Below are 20,328 nucleotides of genomic sequence, written 5' to 3'. Positions count from 1 at the left end.
AAAATACATTTTAATACTTATAATACCATTGGAATTATCTTTGTTTTTGTTCAGAACAATACTGCATGTTAGCATGATCAAGTTATAGAGAGATAATTTTATATCTATGAAGTTTCTCACACATATATACACACACACACAGTCATCATTTTATTCCATGGTCACCTCTATGTTAATAATGTCATAGGTATATCATATGTATCATTCACCAAAAATGAGCAAGAACATTTCCTGAATGCAAAAGGAAATGTCTCATATAAAAATTATGAATTAATGACTAATTAGACTACAGTCTGACATTAGAATCCCATTATTCTAATGACTCAATTTATTTTAAAATGTCAAATTGTCTATTCAAAAATATTTAGAAAATTTAAGCAGGACTCCTTGTTTTCTTTTTTTTCCCCTTGAAATTGTAGTCAAAGGATTCTGTAATGCAACATCTGAGTCCTATCTTAGACCCACTGAATCAGAATATTTGAGGGTTGGATCCTAGGAATCTGCATTACTAACACATCAACTAGGTGATTTGTATGCATCTAGTGTTTTCTAAACCACGGAATAGCTGGTTACATTAGCTGGCTAGCAATTTTACCAAAATTGAATGCCGTTTTCTCCCTAATTCCCAAATACAATGAAAAGCAACAAAAGTAATATTACAATAGGTCCAAATAATGTATTTAAGGTAAACACATAAGATTGATTTGAGGGTTTGGGGTTAGGAAACAAAATATTTCACTAGTTTCTATTTCATCCTCAGTTTAGATATATTTTAGAAATATGTGTATATAACTTTTTTAAAGCAATGAAAAGGGTAGTGCCATATCAGTCTTCTCTTGGTACAGTAGCATAATATTTTTTTCACCTTTTTAACTTGTAGATCACTTTGAGGTTATTTTTAATACCATTTGTGTGTGTGTTCGTGTGTGTGTGTGTGTGTGTGTGTGTGTGTGTGATAAATGGAATATAAGGGTGTTCTTGTTTGTATGTAAAATAAATAGAGGGAGGTCTGCTTTTAGAAAAATATATCTGTATAAAGAGTTGCACAATAAAAGAGTACAGTAATACTAGAGATACTAATACTTTGCAATTCTTCTTCCTTCCACCCTCAACTATATTCAACCCTACATTGCTTACTGCTACCTTCCATCACTGACAGTTGTTGCTGGAAGATGCAGCTATTTTAATTTACTCTTTGATTACCAATGGGAATTATAGAACTCCAAATATTTTTTAAAGAGTGACAAGAGTTCAAAGGGAATATTGGTCTTCTAATCTCATATATTTCCAGGATGTTACCCATTTTACCTGAGTAGCAGTTGTTTTTGATGTGCTCTGATGAACACCAGGTAAAGAAGATGAAGTTAAACATGCTTTATGTACACTTGAAAGGGTCTAAAACAAACAGGTTACCAATGTTTGGTACAATGCAATAAATAAATTACCACCATGCCAGCTGATGTGCACTCTTCAGTTTTATTAGGAAAATTTTCTAGGTCATTTTTATTTTTAAACTGGTATTTGATCACCATCACATAGTTTCTTGTTGTGATTTCTACTAACATTAAACAAGAGAATATTTTGTTCCAAGTGTTTATGCAATTAATGACAATGCCAGGTTTTTCATCTTTCACTGTATACTGCATAGTGATTCCAACCTATATAATTCAAGTCAGAAACCGTCTGTTGCTTGAATGACATTTGGTTTGTTTAAAATGCATCAATTAAGCAGACATGTTGTGTAACTACAGCAATGGAAGAATTATTTTGCAAATATAAAAGGTCACACCAGAGACAAAGCACTGCTCAAAGCAAAATTTGTGGCTTCTGTCTTGGAAACACATTTTCAAACAATTTAACAACTTGAAAATATTAAATATTGACTAATATTATGAAAAATAAAATGGTTATTTGTATCATATGTGATCTATAAAGCCATCATCTCCTAAGCCCACATTATCACCAACAATAAAGTGGTAAATATTTAAGGTCTGACTTTGTTAATTACATAAATAAATTACATGGGTAAAAAAGAAAAGAGTAAAATGTAAACGATCTGAAAATACTGTGTCAGGGAGGAAAAATTTTCATTTACCCCTCCCGGTTCTTCTAGCTGGTCTAAGAATAAAATTGACATGAGGTAGACTAACAGTAGAAAAATCATACAAAAGTTTACTAACATGTATACATGGGAGAGACTCAGAAGAACTGAGTAACTTGCCAAAATGGCCGCAGCCCTTACCTTAAATACCATCTCCAGCTAAAGACAAAAGAGGATGTTGGATGGGAGAGGCAGTAATGGGAGATGACCAAGCACAGCACAGTAAACAAGAGTAAGGTTGTTATGCAAATTTAAGCCATTGAATTCTCCATTAATAAGAGTTTCTAAATCTTCAGGTACAGGGAGGGACACACCCTTACAAATGGAGATTTCCCTTACAAATATAAATGTTTCTTATAAAAGGGTAACTCCTACTTGGTTTTCAGTTTTTCCCGTGTCTACTGCTTAGAAAAGAACCAGCTTAAAAAAATTAATATGCCAAAGAGACATATTTCAGGGTGGCAAATTCTGCTCCTCTACAGATGCCAAATTAAGTTGGAGATTTTAGCTTGGAATAGGAATATTAGTAGATGAGGCTTAACTATCTTCAAACACTGGAAGCCTTGTCATGTACAAGAATCACACTTATTCTATATAGCTACAGAAGACAGATATAGTAATAATTGGTGGAAATTTCTCCTTCTGTCAATGTTTTTATTTCCAGCAGCTACCAAGAGTTCTATTACATTTTGAGCCGGAGAACCAAATAATCAAAGATGTTAAACTCAAATAAAAAAGCAGAGTAAGGCAGACATGATTCTTAGCATGAACTTACCTGTTAAATATTTTAGCAATTCACATGCCTTTTTTTTTTTTATCTTTCTTACTTCCTTGAATGACTGTTTTTTGAATAGTTTGAGGTTACCAGATAACTGCTTTTGGACAATGAAGGTCCTATGATGATTTATATGTTTAAATGTAAGTCACTAAACCTACATGTGGTTAGCACCAAAAACAATGTAGAAATGTTTCATCTATTTTTTAAAATTGATACTTGGGTTTTGTCTTAGAGACCATTGCAATGGCCTGGTTTCAATTTTAATATCTGGTTTTAATTTTTGTATGCATGCCAGTTTCAAAGCATGTTAGGTTTTCAGTTTTGTTCTATTTTCATTGTTAGTCACACAATTGTAGTTTCTGAAGCATTGTAGATTCAAATTCACAAAACTCAATTGCCAATTTAACAATTCATCATAGTACCTATCTACAAATAGATTATTTCCATTTTGATTAAGCTGAAATGATTCATGACTCAAGGAAAGATGCCCTCAAGAAATGCCATGTAGTCTTCTATCAAATGAATATGTCTGACAATTGCCAAAAATTAAATAAATAAAATAAAATTTTAAAAATGACCAAGTGCCATGAAAAAAAATCATGGCAAAATAGAGCTAAGAGAAGATCTGATTCTGGAGAAGATCATGAAGAACTTCCTGCATATGCTAGTAATAAGTTATGGTATTAAAAAAATAAAAGCCTTGAAGGGTAAACATTTCAGGAACATAATGTGAAAGGGAAAATGAGAAATTATACAGACCTTTCAAATTTTATGAAATGGAACCCTGAAAAAACAATCAGGTGAACTGATATATCCTGCAAGATGACTTGAGTTGGAAACGCAGGAGGCTTTATAACTATAAGTATAGGGTCAAATAATAAAGGACTACTATAAAATATGTCATCTGGGAGTTTTTACACTGGGAATTATGAGCTGCAAGTGAGATATATGTGCTGACCATGTAATGCTGGTGAAAATTTCAAGTTGAATTTCTAACTATTTTCACATTTAACTTTATAATATATTGAGTAATTATAAATTCTTTTGCAAAGAGACAGGACCCATGGGAAAATGCAGATTACCTCTGACATTCAGAATGAAGCTGTTGATTATTATAGAATAGGGGAGCTCAGAAGCTTAAAATGTGTTAGTTTGATATCAAAACTGTTTTATATATGAATCAAAAACACTCTTGCATATGGTAATCTTTAAAAAATAATAACCCTATCTATGATTACCCTTTCTAATCAGAGTTCCTGGTGTTGGCAGTGAATCTAAGGTAGACTGGGTCAAGGTATATTAGAATTGGAGTCAGGGGGAATGCAAGGATGTATGATTAGTTTGAAAACTTTGACAGGTAATTCTAATGAGCCCTCTAAAACATGATACTCAAGCATTCAATAATGAGATTCATAGGCTGGCCTATCTGTATGCAGCCTCTTTGCTGCCAGATTAACCTTTCTAAAATGTCACTTACATCATGTTATGGAAATGTAACAATATTCACCTGATATTTAGTATGGAATTATGCCTTCATGAGGTATAATGGACACAAGAATGTTGGGAATTTGATAGTTTGCCTGTAAATGATTCATCTAGGTAACACCAATATTATTTCTGAGCATTCATACATTTTGGAATTTTGATTGATTTGAGGTAAAAAGAAGGCATGTAGATTATAGGGAGAGGCTCTCTGTCGACTTTTCTCTTACTGGCAGAAAAATAACTAGACTTTCAGTACAGACATTTATTCATGAATAATCCAGGATTTGTTTGCATCCCGTAAAGGCACCATTGCAATCAATAGATTGCTTTAATTTGAATGCCACAGCTTCCTAGAAGAGTAGCAGACAGACAAATTATGACATGGTCATTAACGTAATAGCTCTTTTATATTGCACAGTAATCATCGTCAACACTTGAAAAAAGGGAATTATTTAGTCTTCTCTTTGAGAGACCTAAGGAATGATTTTCATGAAATAGTTAATATTTCTAAATATACTGGATAAGAAAAATACCTCTGTATCTTGAATACGTCCATATTATGAATCTGAGCAGAAAAGTGCCATCAGAGATTAGGGATTCATCCATTAAAAAGTAAAGGGTAAATGAGTTAAACCAGATTGCCAAAATTTACTACAAAGGATTCATAAATTGTTAAGTTCATATAATTATTTTATGTTCAGTTCTATCTAGAAGTGTCACAAATTGCAAAATGCAAGTTTAAGTAGGAATCATTAAAGTAACCCTAGGAAAAAATAGTTAGCTGTTCTTTTCCCATTAAAAATTAAATTTTCAGAAGCCTTTTGAAACAATTCCTTAAAAATTAAATTCTAACAATTTCACCTAAGGAACTATTTCATGGAGATTTTGTAAAATGATGGACAACCTAGTTAATCACCCATGTGCCAATAAACAGCCTCTTGTGAATTCACTGAATAAAGAAATAGAATATTACATTTAATCAATGATATTTGAATGCCTTCTATAGATTATAGAAATAGGTAAAAAAAATGCTTTAGACTGTAAACTTTGAAACTGTGAATTGAGAAAGAAATCAAATCCTCAGTATGCAGTTGAACTTCAGACTATTTTAAAATGATATAGAGCCATTAATGACCAAACAACATACCTTGGTTTCCACTTGAAGCATTCCGATATTTGTTAAAGTTAATATAGACAAGAGAGTTTATTAATATGACTGAAATCTCAAAGGTGTATACGTAATAATGTCACATATAAGAACTGCATTTCAGGAACAGGATGCTGGTGCTTGTGGTGTTTTACGGGCATTCAGGAAAGGACAAAAAACAGTTGTGTTCACTAAAGGGAGTCCTTACCAACCCATTTATTCCCTCTTATGTACCCTTAAGGGGATTCAATTTATGAGTATTAGAAGAGTTGGGGGTCAATACGTGACCTGGCTAATTACAGATTCACTCTAGGGCATTCCTTTGCAAGGGATTTTAGTTGTTACTAGTTACAGGTGTCATAGGATGGGATATCTTTTTGACTTAAATTGCCTTCTTCTTTTCTGTGTAGATAAGCAATTGAACACAAAACTCCATTTCTCTTACATCTGGAAGTAATATATATATAGGCCCTACTTCTATCATTTGATAGACCTTTACCTTTTATTCACTGGCAATTTTAATTCTGTTAGGGTATATGACTCTATGCTTAACTAGCACATGTTAAATTCTAGATTCATTTATTTTTGTCAGCAGTAATTATTTTCCTATATATAGATTCTATTATCTAGGTCTAATACTTTAAAAAAAGCTAAATGATAAAAATACTTGAAATATCTGACTTATGTCTTAATAGAAAATTAAAATACCTCTTAACAGTTATGCATTGTAGTGGAACAACTGTAAATTAGTCTCATGCTTAACTGGCTTATTTTATATACAATGACTTTTAAATTTATGTGTTAAGTATTATTTTGACTTTAAGTTACATATAATAACTGACTGTTGATAAATGTCTATAATACAATGTTTCAGGCATTTTTAAATACTGTTTTTCCAGTTCTTGAATTTTTAAAAGTTTTGTGAGCATAAATGCTTATATCTTACTTGAAGTGGCTGAAAATATATTCACAACTATAAGTAATTTTTGGAATTAAATGGGGTTTAACCTATAACTAAATGAGCTTATGGCTTCTTAGAGAGAGAACAGTCAAATGCAGCTTTGCTGGACAGACAAAATTAGCTCACTGTGTCCTCACATGGCAGAAGGGGAGAGGGAGGTCTCTTGGGCTGCTTTTATAAGGACACTAATCCCATTAATGAGGGCTCCATCCTCATAACCTAATCACTTCCCAAAGACCCCACCTCCAAATGCTATTATGTTGAGGATTAGGTTTCAACATATGAATTCTGAGAGGACACAAACATACAGTCTACAGCAATACCAACATCTGAAGAAATGGCTGACTGTCAAGCCTGAACCTGTGAAAGTATATGCACTCTGTCATGGAAATTTCTAGTGCCTAATTACATGTACCCTTTGATATGTATAAATTCCTTAAATAATTATCTCTAAATTGCATCTTTCATGCTACTAGTAGTTAAATGTTTTGGTTGATCTATTGTTACATAGCAAACTATCCTTAATCTTTGGAGCATAAAACAAAAATCAATTGTACTTAACATTTTTTAAGTCAGGAATTTAGGTAGTGCACAGCAGAGATTGCTATCTCTGCTCTACAGTGATTGGTATCTCAAATGGAACGGCTCAAATATCTGGAGATGGCTGGGATGGATGGCTCAAAGGAGACCATAAGCTATAATGTCCAGAATGGATTCTTTACATACATATTTAGCACTAATCTCGAGTGGTTGGAGCAGCTGGGCCTCTCTGGGTATTGTATTATACTTTCTTTTTATGGAGTTTTTCCACATGGGAAGCTTGAGCTTCCTCACTGTATGGCAGTCTCCAAGTAGTCAGACTACTTTCAACTCAGCTGATTTTCCTGAATGAGTATTCTAAGGGAGCAAGGCAAAAACTGTGAGATTTGGTTACACAGGGCCTCTCCATATTCATTGTGGTAGAAGACTACATAAGGGTCTGAATACCAAGATGTGAGGTCCATTGTCAGGGCTATCTTCAGAGATTAGCTACTACATGTAGCAATACCGCAAACAAAATTACTGCTACATCTGGTGGAGTTACCACACTATTGGATGTCATGAACCAAATCCTACATCTTTATATATTGGCATGTATAAGTTTTTTATATTCTGCTATAATTACTATAAGAGATGATCCCTGTAGTTTACTTTTATAATTATCAACTGTTATCCATACCAAGTAATTATTTTTATTGTTTAGAGTGTAGAATTGATTTAAATGAATTCTAATTCAAAATCTTGCCCTTAAGATTCTTTGAAAAGATGATTTGTAATTTTAATTTATAAGCCTACATGATTGAATAAATTTGTATTATTATTTACTGTTTCTGCCCACCAGAATCTTACAGCTATAACAGTAAAATTTCATTATATTTATTCAAGTTTATTATTCAAAAAATGAAATCTTGTCAAACTATAGTTAAATAAATCCATGTTCAAATGATGATCAGAATATCCAATGTGCTCAAATGTCAATATGGGTGACAGCCTCTTGCTTTAGAACAAGTTAACTTTTATTCTGCAACTGGATATGCCCTGTTAAAAAAATATAATAAAAGCAATTCTGCTGCCAGGTAAAGCAGGTTTGAACACAGAGCTGACTGTTCACAAAAGCCTGAAATCGTTCACAACTCAAGATAATATTAATGTGACTTCACTAGATAGCTGAAATAATACATTTTCTAAGTTGGATGTATTAAGCAATTATTCAGATCATAGCTGAAACCCTGTAATTTTCTGTCTTTTTCAGTCCCAGCGGCGTGTCACATTTCACCTACCAGAAGGCTCTCAGGAAAGCAGCAGTGATGGTGGACTAGGAGACCATGATACAGGCAACCTTCCCAGCACATCCCATGCCCTGCCCCTTGGCTATCCTCAGGAGGAGTACTTTGATCATGCTGCACCCAACAACCGCACTGAAGGGGATGGCAACTCTGATCCTGAATCCAGTAAGTGATACCTCTCTAGTCCTGCAGTATAAATGGGCTTACTGTGTTTGAAAATCAAACAACTGCAGCCATAATAACATTGGCCATTTAATTATGTTAGTAACACATTTTCAAAAAGTAAAAACACAGAATTAGGTGGAAGGCATATATGCAGCAGTTTATCATTTTTGAAATATGTGATCACATCTACTTTGAAATTTACTATGAAATTTGAATAGTCATTTTGTTTAGACATAGAGTTTTCCATTTACCTATACATACATATGTATTTATATGTATATAATCAGCCAGTTTATTTTATTCATTTATTTCTGCACAGATAAAATATTTTTATAATTCATATAAAGTATTTTCTAGATTTTATTTTTAATCTTTAATAGAGATAAGAATCATAAACAATTAATTATTTTTTGAGGAAATAAGAGATCCTGACTCCAAGGTAGAAGAATTGGTCTGAGGTTTTCAATAATGTATTGAAACCACATGCCTTAAGCCATGTTACTATTTAGAAAAACATTTAGATTTGGTCTCCAGACTGAAGGTATTAAAGGATATATTTTGCACAATCCAAAGATGTTGAACTCTTGAAAAGGATCATGAAGTTGATACTAAATAGAGTTCATTAAATTTATTATCTTGAACATGTATCTTGAACATCACTACTTCCTCATAATTTTGGGAAATACAAAATTTGGTAAGATTATACATATCTCAGAAGATTCTTGTATTTGAAGAATTATAAGTTGCCTCAGGTATGTTTTATGTACATAAATCTGTGTAGGTCCAAAAGAGCATATATGTGATAGAGAAGAGTCATAGGTATAAAACAAGAAGAAAAAAGGGACCACATAACATATAAAATAAATATAAAATAGAAATTTTGTAAGGTATTTTGAGCATTATGGATTGTATAGATATATAATTTAAATAAACCTCCAGTTTTGAGAACAAAATGGCTTCCCCATCATTGTATTTTATTTATTTATTTATCCCAACATTGTATTTTAATCTCTATTTTCTAAACTCAAAAAACTAAGGGAAATGCATTGGTTAAAGATCAGAATGTAATCTAAGACTAAGCATACAGAACCAATGACAGCATAACAAAATTTTTCTCTCTACAAAAGTAGACACTGGATATTAAAAGTGTTTTCAATATAAACATTTTAGAGACTATTTAGACACCAAATTCAGAAAGTCCTAAACATCTGTCTCTTTATTTAATTTTATACTTAAAACAATTTATCAGCATTCATTCTGAGGATGAAAAATTCTTCCATAATATGCAATACTAATCTACCTTTCATTTACTTATGTATAACATGATATAGTGACTTCTGGTAGAAATACATGACTGTGACTATATCTTCTGCTATAATGAACTCAGAGCCAATTTCTAATAAGAATATGGTCATAAGTTACAAATATGCATTAAGCAAAGGTATCTTTGTTCTTTTTTACTTCATAAGTTATTATTGTAATTGTAGGCCTATCTCTGCCTTGTTAACGGATAGAAATATATAGATGAAATAAGCATCATTTTTATAAACTAGAGAGAATTGATTCCTTTGCGTATGATGTGTTATTAAACCCTTTTCTTAGAGGATTGTATAGCAACAATTAAAGAATAAACTCAAAGTAAGCATCCACAGTGTGGATCTAACCCTGAAATAAATTTTCAAGCCGAATGAGACTAAGATGGTATATTATTGATAGTAATAGGGGCAGAATTGGTATGGGCTAGAATCTATTATAAAACATTTAAGGAGCTTCCCTGGTGGCGCAATGGTTGAGAGTCTGCCTGTCGATGCAGGGGTCACGTGTTCATGCCCCGGTCTGGGAAGATCCCACATGCCGCAGAGCTCCTGGGCCCGTGGGCCATGGCCACTGAGCCTGAGCGTCCAGAGCCTGTGCTCCGCAACGGGAGCGGCCACAACAGTGAGAGGTCCGCGTATCGAAAAAAAAAAGAAAATTCAAATGCAGAGTTCTTTACAGGACCACATTTTATTAGTAGTTAAGAGTGCAAGTATATACCTGAAACTAACATAATACTATAAATCAACTGTATTTCAATAAAAAAACTGCAAGTGTTAGTAACAATATAAGAGCTTTATTTATTTTTTTTATTTTTTAATTTTTTTTTGCGGTACAGGAAACATTTTTTCAGGCAAATTTGATATACTAGTATTGTGTTAATTATTCATCCGAAAAATTCAATGAGAAAATACCATTCAGTTTGTTAGAAAGAATAATAATAATGGTATATATATTTAAGGGGCCAGTAGCCGTTACTTTTCCAAAAGATGTTACAGAAAATCATCTAAATCTATAATTCAGCAAATGTTACCCATATAAATGTTAATTAGGTACTTTTGTTTGTTGCCAAATTTGACTTCTTAAATCCTCCGATATTTTTTTAAATGCATTTTTGAGCAAAGCTACACATCAATTCCCATACCACAACAGAAAGAAAAGTGAATGGCTGGGCTTCCCTGGTGGCGCAGTGGTTGAGAGTCCGCCTGCAGATGCAGGGGACACGGGTTCGTTCCCCAGTCCGAGAAGATCTCACATGCCACGGAGCGGCTGGGCCTGTGAGTCATGGCCACTGAGTCTGCGCGTCCCGAGCCTGTGCTCCGCAACCGGAGAGGCCACAACAGGGAGAAGCCAGCGTACCGCAAAAAAAAAAAAAAAAAAAAAAAGTGAATGGCATCATTTTGTTAATATTGTTATGTGAAACAAACAGGAAATGCATTCAAACTGAGAAAGAAAAGTTATGCTGCTTTTAAAGGTTAATTATCCACCCAGGCCAATTCTGTCTCAGCTGGTTATGTATTTGAAAGATAGTTTCCTAAACTGTGTTCATTCTTAGCCTGTATAGTAGTGTTAGTCCAGGGAGGGAAAAGTAAAATAAATAAATAATTTAAATCAGCTCAACAAACCTGAAGTCACGGATTTCGAAAGATAAACCAATCAGTATTTCTAGTATTTGTTCTGTCCCACCTGGAGGAAGGGACTGAGCTCAGTGCTCCTGGATTCTGAAGGTATAAAACAAATGTCTGCTAATTTTCATTGCCTTGACAATAGACAACAACATTCAGCTTTATCCATCTATTGAAATAAAAAAAAATCCTTCACATAGAGTAATATTTTTTAAGCTAACAATAATATCAAATAAGTCACTTTTATTGATTCTCACAGGGAAATCATTGCAGTCATGAATACTGTCTGTGCCTACCAGCTTATTTTAGTCCCTGGTGTGTTATATAAATAATAGTGTATATAAATAGATTAGAAAGAATGGTTCCATCCAAGAGTTCAGCTGTCTGCCATTGCTTGGGAACGAATAAGGCACACTTGATAGTAGTTGTATACTAAATGAGCTTAGGCAGATATAAATAGTGATCTAGTGGCAGATGCTCTGTAATTTGTATTAATTTTATCACTTAAATTGACATGCTTTCAAAAATTCAATTTTTTTCTTTTCATACTTACGAAAGTTAAAATATATATCTTAATAAGAAAATGGGTGAAACAAATCCTACTGCACCATCCTATCATATCTAACTTTCCTATACAGGAAATGCAATCACCATACAAAGCAATCAAAAAGTGACATCTCATTTGGAGTATCTAGGCTTTGTGAAGTCAATGAAGGATTTATACTAGAGATAATCTAAAAAAAAAAAGAGTCACAAAAGTCATGGATCAAGATGAAAAGTATACCTCTGAAGTTGGAAACTTGAAGACATTTACAGGATTCCATTTGGGTGACAGCCTTTAAGATGAGTGTATCTTTAGTATCTTAAATCTAATATGGATTAGATAGAGTTTTATCAGTCAAAAGCAGGCCACTCTAAGTAAAGCAATCTCTTATCTTGTCTTTTCTGTTTGAAAATGACAAGCACTAGAAGCTTGGCACAAGCTGCCAATTGAAAGCCAATGCCATAAGGTCTAGAATGTCAGTAAGCTTGAAAAACCACCTTCAGTGGCAGAGAATATGTGGCCTTCTCTTCACAATAAGCCTTCCTTTGTGTCTAAATTTTTATTAGGCTACCTATACCACATAATAAAGTTCATTTGACATTTATATTTCTGTTATTTATGAGCCATGAGGCAGTTCTTTTTATGACCTTCTTCTGTCTTTCTTCTGCTTTTTTTTATCTTACTCTTACTTCTCACTTTGCCTATAAGACAAGAATGTTTGCCATGTGTTCTTTTTTGTAGTTCTTTGAAAGATAATACAATCAGTCATGCAAGATGCAACTTTGGGGTGACTTGGACTATTTAGTAGTATTAGCCATATACCAATTTCTTGTCTTAAAATAATTTATAAATTTTAATGAATGAGAAGCACTATAGCAATATATTTTGTCCCCATGACACTTTTAAATTGTACAGTAACTTGCAAGTCTCATAACTGCTTGCATCAACAGAACACTCGACAACTAGTAAGTATATCAAGGAAATCATTAAATAATGAATAATTATAGATGATCTATCTTACCATGATTTCTGCAATTTGTTAATTTACATCTTTATCAAATGTTGAAGATTCCCAGTAGAGAATAGAAGTGACAGTGTTTGCTGAACCAATTTTTCCCCATTTTAATCAATAATCTTAGTAATTTTTGTCCCAGTTCCACTAAAATAAAAATAAAGTACATGATCATCTGGCACTTTATCAATCTTATATTGGAAAAAATGTGTAGGTTACATAAAAAAGTTCTTCTAAGTAGTATATATGAAATTAGCCTTTAAAAGTATATTTTTTGTCAGAAATTTCTTCTGTAATATGTATAGTTCTCAAAAGCAATGAGAAAACAGATGATTTTAAATATTACTTTGAGGTATCTATGTAAATCATACTTTTAAAAAATTTGGATGTTGACTAATAGTTTTATTGTAATACTTCATTTTGTAATCACTATCCATGAAATATTTTTACCACAGACCACAGTACATCAACTCATTTAGGCCATTATTTTGCATATTATAGGGTTCTAATTCAGGCACTGCAATTAACTAGCTATGTGGCCTTGGACAGGCATTTTAACCTACTGAATCTTCTTTTCCTTAGCTAAAAAATAAGGGGATTATACTGATCTCTAATGTCCCTTCTAGGGTCATAATTTTGTAACTATTAAAATCGCAAAATGTACATGTTCAGATGTTGCCATTTATATAGTCTTTGAAATTCAGAGCTCTAAGGGACCTTAATGCCATTTAGTCCAACTCCCTCATTATGCAAATGAGACAACTGAGATTTAAGCCTTTTAAGCAATAGCTTAATGTCCTAAACGAAGATTTAATGTTTATCATGTTCTAAACTAGAAGAGTCACTAATGTTGGTAAGCAGCTACTTTTGTAATTTAAATGAAGCAACTTGTTGAGAATAGACAAGTATAAAATTTAAATATTTACCATCCCTCAAGGGGAATGTTATAATATATCCATATGGAAATATTTTTAATATATGTGATGAGGCCTTGTATTAAAATTTTAAAATGGTTCCCATTTAGCATCTTATAGAACTGAAAGGCAATTGAGCAATATGGACTGATCATTTCTAAAATTACTTAGTGCTAACCAATGAAAGTTTTATAGGGAAAATTGAAAACATGCTGAATCTTAATGATTGCTATGTCAGGAAACTAGCTAATCTTTACTATGATTATCTAACATACATAAATTTTGATTGTGTGTGTGTGTGCATGCATGTGTGTGTGCATACTACTTACAGAGCAAATTGGGATTAAAAATTAATTGTACAAAGTTAATTTCCTCTGAATATGGTGAAAAGTACATAAAAAGGATCTCAGGGGGGTGAAACAGAATGAATATGTGAACATATCCCTCATCCTTTCTGCTGAAAACTCAACTCTTCCTCCATTCTGAAATTCCTGTCATTCTATCCTACTTCAATTTCCTAGCAGAATGTTGAAGTTATAATTAACAGGGAAGTGATTTTGATAGACTCAAGTCTACTGAGTTAATAGTGTGCCGTATAGTAAAATATTTGGAGAAAACATTATAATAGTCTTTTATGGACACTGATCAGAACTGTAGATAAAGGCATGATAACTTTTAGAGCTATAAAGCAGCTGTACTCTGCTCAAACTTTTAAATTATGTGAAGAAGTTTGTCTTACCTAGAAAGTATGTTTGCTTTTATTTATACTAAATTGATGACATGGAAGTTAATCCTCTGGATTGAGAAAATCACATTGAAATTAAAAAAAATATTTTGAGAAAAATACTTTTTGGTCTTACAAATAGCATTATTTTTACAGCTCAAAATTATCTAAGCATGTAAAATATGATGATTTTCATTTGACTTTTTGATATTCTACTCCTATTCTTTGGCTCATCAGCAGTGTAGCACAAGCCTCACTGGCACATTATCATTTTTGTTTTAATGGCCTAGTTTTCCAGGGTTGGGGTCAGATCAGATTTACTTACATGTAGATCTATGCATGGAAATTAATCCAAAACTGAATTGCACAATTCCTTCTTAATTGATGGTTCTATTCAACTACACCCTGCTTATCTCTTTTCGAAACATGTGTTCTCATAATGTATAAATACTTCTTGGCTTTGATTTGAAGGAGAAGCCAATTTTGCAGAGGCACGTACATGTTGTCTAAGTCATTTTAAAGAATGTAGCAGTAGACTTCCGGGAAGATGGCAGAAGAGTAAGACGCGGAGATCACCTTCCTCTCCACAGATACACCAGAAATACATCTACGCGTGGAGCAACTCCTACAAAACACCTACTGAACGCTGGCAGAAGACCTCAGACCTCCCAAAAGGCAAGGAACCCCCCACGTACCTGGTTAGGGCAAAAGAAAAAACTAAACAGAGACAAAAGGATAGGGACGGGTCCTGCACCAGCGGGAGAGAGCTGTGAAGGAGGAAAAGTGTCCACACACTAGGAAGCCCCTTCGCGGGTGGAGACTTCGGGAGGCGGAGTGGGGGAGCTTGGGAGCCGCGGAGGAGAGCACAGCAACAGGGGTGCGGAGGGCAAAGCGGACAGATTCCAGCGCAGAGGATCGGGCCGACCGGCACTCACCAGCCGAGAGGCTTGTCTGCTCGCCCGCCGGGGCGGGCGGGACTGGGAGCTGAGGCTCCGGCTTTTGTCGGAGCGCCGGGAGAGGACTGAGGTTGGCGGCGTGAACACAGCCTGCAGGGCGTTGGTGCGCCGCGGCTGGCCGGGAGAGAGTCCGGGGAGGGGTCTGGACCTGCCGAAGAGGCAAGAGACTTTTACGTCCCTCTTTGTTTCCTGGTGCACGAGGAGAGGGGATTAAGAACGTCCCTCTTTGTTTCCTGGTGCACGAGGAGAGGGGATTAAGAACGCTGCTTGAGAGAGCTCCAGGGACGGGCGCGAGCCGCGGCTAAGAGTGCAGAGCCCAGAGACGGACATGGGACGCTAAGGCCGCTGCTGCCGCCGCCAGGAGGCCTGTGTGCGAACACGGGTCACTGGCCACACGCCCTTCCGGGGAGCCTGTGCAGCCCGCCACTGCCAGGGTCCCGGGATCCAGGGACGGCTCCCCGGGAGAGCGCACGGCGCGCCTCAGGCTGCAGCGTCACGCCGGCCTCTGCCGCTGCAGGCCCGCCCCGCACTCCGTGACCCTCCCTACCCCCCGGCCTGGGTGAGCCAGAGCCTCCGAATCAGCGGCTCCTTTAACCTCGTCCTGTCTGAGCAAATAACAGACGCCCTCCGGCGACCTACACGCACAGGCGGGGCCAAATCCAAAGCTGAGCCCCTGGGAACTATCAGAACAAAGAAGAGAAAGGGAAATCTCTCCCAGCAGCCTCAGAAGCAGCGGATTAAAGCTCCACAATCAACTTGATATACCCTGCATCTGTGGAATACCTGAATAGACAACGAATCATCCCAAATTAAGGAGCCCTGTGGATGAAAGGCTCTTGGTGCTGCAGCCAGGACTCAGTGCTGTGCCTCTGAGGTGGGAGAGCCAACTTCAGGACACTGGTCCACAAGAGGCCTCCCAGCTGCACATAATATCAAACAGCAAAAATCTCCGAGAGATCTCCATCTCAACGCCAGCACCCAGCTTCACTCAACGACCAGCAAGCTACAGTGCTGGACATCCTATGCCAAACAACTAGCAAGACAGGAACACAACCCCACCCATTAGCAGAGAGGCTGCCCAAAATCATAGTAAGTCTACAGACACCCCAAAACACACCACCAGACGTGGACCTGCCCACCAGAAAGACAAGATCCAGCCTCATCCACCAGAACACAGGCACTAGTACCCTCCACCAGGAAGCCTACACAACCCACTGAACCAACCTTAGCCACTGGGGACAGACACCAAAAACAACAGGAACTACGAACCTTCAGCCTGCAAAAAAGGAGACCCCAAACACAGTAAGATAAGCAAAATGAAAAGACAGAAAAACACACAGCAGATGAAGGAGCAAGATAAAAACCCACCAGACCTAACAAATGAAGAGGAAATAGGCAGTCTACCTGAAAAAGAATTCAGAATAATGATAGTAAGGTTGATCCGAAATCTTGGAGATAGAATGGACAATAGAATGGACAAATTGCAAGAATCAGTTAACAAGGACCTAGAAGAACTAAAGATGAAGCAAGCAACGATGAACAACACAATAAATGAAATTAAAAGTACTCTAGATGGGATCAATAGCAGAATAACTGAGGCAGAAGAACGGATAAGTGACCTGGAAGATAAAATAGTGGAAATAACTACTGCAGAGCAGAATAAAGAAAAAAGAATGAAAAGAACTGAGGACAGCCTCAGAGACCTCTGGGACAACATTAAACGCACCAACATTCGAATTATAGGGGTTCCAGAAGAAGAAGAGAAAAAGAAAGGGACTGAGAAAATATTTGAAGAGATTATAGTTGAAAACTTCCCTAATATGGGAAAAGAAATCGTTAATCAAGTCCAGGAAGCACAGAGAGTCCCATACAGGATAAATCCAAGGAGAAATACGCCAAGACACATATTAATCAAATTGTCAAAAATTAAATACAAAGAAAACATATTAAAAGCAGCAAGGGAAAAAACAACAAATAACACACAAGGGAATCCCCATAAGGTTAACAGCTGATCTTTCAGCAGAAACTCTGCAAGCCAGAAGGGAGTGGCAGGACATATTGAAAGTGTTGAAGGAGAAAAACCTGCAACCAAGATTACTCTACCCAGCAAGGATCTCATTCAGATTTGATGGAGAAATTAAAACCTTTACAGACAAGCAAAAGCTGAGAGAGTTCAGCACCACCAAACCAGCTCTACAACAACTGCTAAAGGAACTTCTCTAGGCAAGAAACACAAAAGAAGGAAAGGACCTACAATAACGAACCCAAAACAATTAAGAAAATGGGAATAGGAACACACATATCAATAATTACCTTAAATGTAAATGGACTAAATGCTCCCACCAAAAGACACAGATTGGCTGAATGGATACAAAAACAAGACCCATATATTTGCTGTCTACAAGAGACCCACTTCAGACCTAGAGACACATACAGACTGAAAGTAAGGGGATGGAAAAAGGTATTTCATGCAAATGGAAACCAAAAGAAAGCTGGAGTAGCAATTCTCATATCAGACAAAATAGACTTTAAAACAAAGACTATTAGAAGAGACAAAGAAGGACACTACATAATGATCAAGGGATCGATCCAAGAGGAAGATATAACAATTGTAAATATTTATGCACCCAACATAGGTGCACCTCAATACATAAGGCAAATACTGACAACCATAAAAGGGGAAATCGACAGTAACACATTCATAGTAGGGGACTTTAACACCCCACTTTCACCAATGGACAGATCATCCAAAATGAAAATAAATAAGGAAACACAAGCTTTAAATGATACATTAAACGAGATGGAGTTAATTGATATTTATAGGACATTCCATCCAAAAACAACAGAATACACATTTTTCTCAAGTGCTCATGGAACATTCTCCAGGATAGATCATATCTTGGGTCACAAATCAAGCCTTGGTAAATTTAAGAAAATTGAAATTGTATCAAGTATCTTTTCTGACCACAACGCCATGAGACTAGATATCAATTACAGGAAAAGATCTGTAAAAAATACAAACACATGGAGGCTAAACAATACACTACTTAATAATGAAGTGATCACTGAAGAAATCAAAGAGGAAATCAAAAAATACCTAGAAACAAATGACAATGGAGACACAACGACCCAAAACCTGTGGGATGCAGCAAAAGCAGTTCTAAGGGGGAAGTTTATAGCAATACAAGCCCACCTTAAGAAGCAGGAAACATCTCGAATAAACAACCTAACCTTGCACCTCAAGCAATTAGAGAAAGAAGAACAAAAAAACCCCAAAGCTAGCAGAAGGAAAGAAATCATAAAAATCAGATCAGAAATAAATGAAAAAGAAATGAAGGAAACAATAGCAAAGATCAATAAAACTAAAAGCTGGTTCTTTGAGAAGATAAACAAAATAGATAAACCACTAGCCAGACTCATTAAGAAAAAAAGGGAGAAGACTCAAATCAATAGAATTAGAAATGAAAAAGGAGAGGTAACAACTGACACTGCAGAAATAAAAGAGATCATGAGAGATTACTACAAGCAACTCTATGCCAATAAAATGGACAATCTGGAAGAAATGGACAAATTCTTAGAAAGGCACAACCTGCCAAGACTGAATCAGGAAGAAATAGAAAATATGAACAGACCAATCACAAGCACTGAAATTGAAACTGTGATTAAAAATCTTCCAACAAAGAAAAGCCCAGGACCAGATGGCTTCACAGGCGAATTCTATCAAACATTTAGAGAAGAGCTAACACCTATCCTTCTCAAACTCTTCCAAAATATAGCAGAGGGAGGAACACTCCCAAACTCCTTCTACGAGGCCACCATCACCTTGATACCAAAACCAGACAAGGATGTCACAAAGAAAGAAAACTACAGGCCAATATCACTGATGAACATAGATGCAAAAATCCTCAACAAAATACTAGCAAACAGAATCCAACAGCACATTAAAAGGATCATACACCATGATCAAGTGGGGTTTATTCCAGGAATGCAAGGATTCTTCAATATACGCAAATCTATCAATGTGATAAACCATATTAACAAACTGAAGGAGAAAAACCATATGATCATCTCAATAGATGCAGAGAAAGCTTTTGACAAAATTCAACACCCATTTATGATAAAAACCCTGCAGAAAGTAGGCATAGAGGGAACTTTCCTCAACATAATAAAGGCCATATATGACAAGCCCACAGCAAACATCATCCTCAATGGTGAAAAACTGAAAGCATTTCCACTAAGATCAGGAACAAGACAAGGTTGCCCACTCTCACCACTCTTATTCAACATAGTTTTGGAAGTTTTAGCCACAGCAATCAGAGAAGAAAAGGAAATAAAAGGAATCCAAATCGGAAAAGAAGAAGTAAAGCTGTCACTGTTTGCAGATGACATGATCCTATACATAGAGGACCCTAAAGATGCTACCAGAAAACTACTAGAGCTAATCAATGAATTTGGTAAAGTGGCAGGATACAAAATTAATGCACAGAAATCTCTGGCATTCCTATATACTAATGACGAAAAATCTGAAAGTGAAATCAAGAAAACACTCCCATTTACCATTGCAACAAAAAGAATAAAATATCTAGGAATAAACCTACCTAAGGAGACAAAAGATCTGTATGCAGAAAATTATAAGACACTGATGAAAGAAATTAAAGATGATACAAATAGATGGAGACATATACCATGTTCTTGGATTGGAAGAATCAACATTGTGAAAATGACTCTACTACCGAAAGCAATCTATAGATTCAATGCAATCCCTATCAAACTACC

General features: G+C 35.6%; 1 protein-coding gene across 5 annotated transcripts in view; it reads left to right on the top strand.

Annotated features, from left to right (window-relative positions):
• The window catches only part of PCDH11X (protocadherin 11 X-linked), a 708,447-nt gene that overhangs the window by 484,967 nt on the left and 203,152 nt on the right, over positions 1-20,328 (top strand). For all 5 annotated transcript variants that reach the window (XM_073798965.1, XM_073798964.1, XM_073798963.1 and 2 more), the window contains one exon: positions 8,265-8,463. In XM_073798965.1, coding sequence (XP_073655066.1) covers positions 8,265-8,463 — 199 coding nt within the window. The remainder of the gene's footprint in view (positions 1-8,264; positions 8,464-20,328) is intronic.

This window comes from Tursiops truncatus, chromosome X, assembly GCF_011762595.2.
Source record: "Tursiops truncatus isolate mTurTru1 chromosome X, mTurTru1.mat.Y, whole genome shotgun sequence".
NCBI classification, from domain to species: Eukaryota; Metazoa; Chordata; class Mammalia; order Artiodactyla; family Delphinidae; genus Tursiops; species Tursiops truncatus.
The sequence above is the reverse complement of the archived record's forward strand: the minus strand, read 5'-3'. Positions and strand labels throughout refer to the sequence as shown.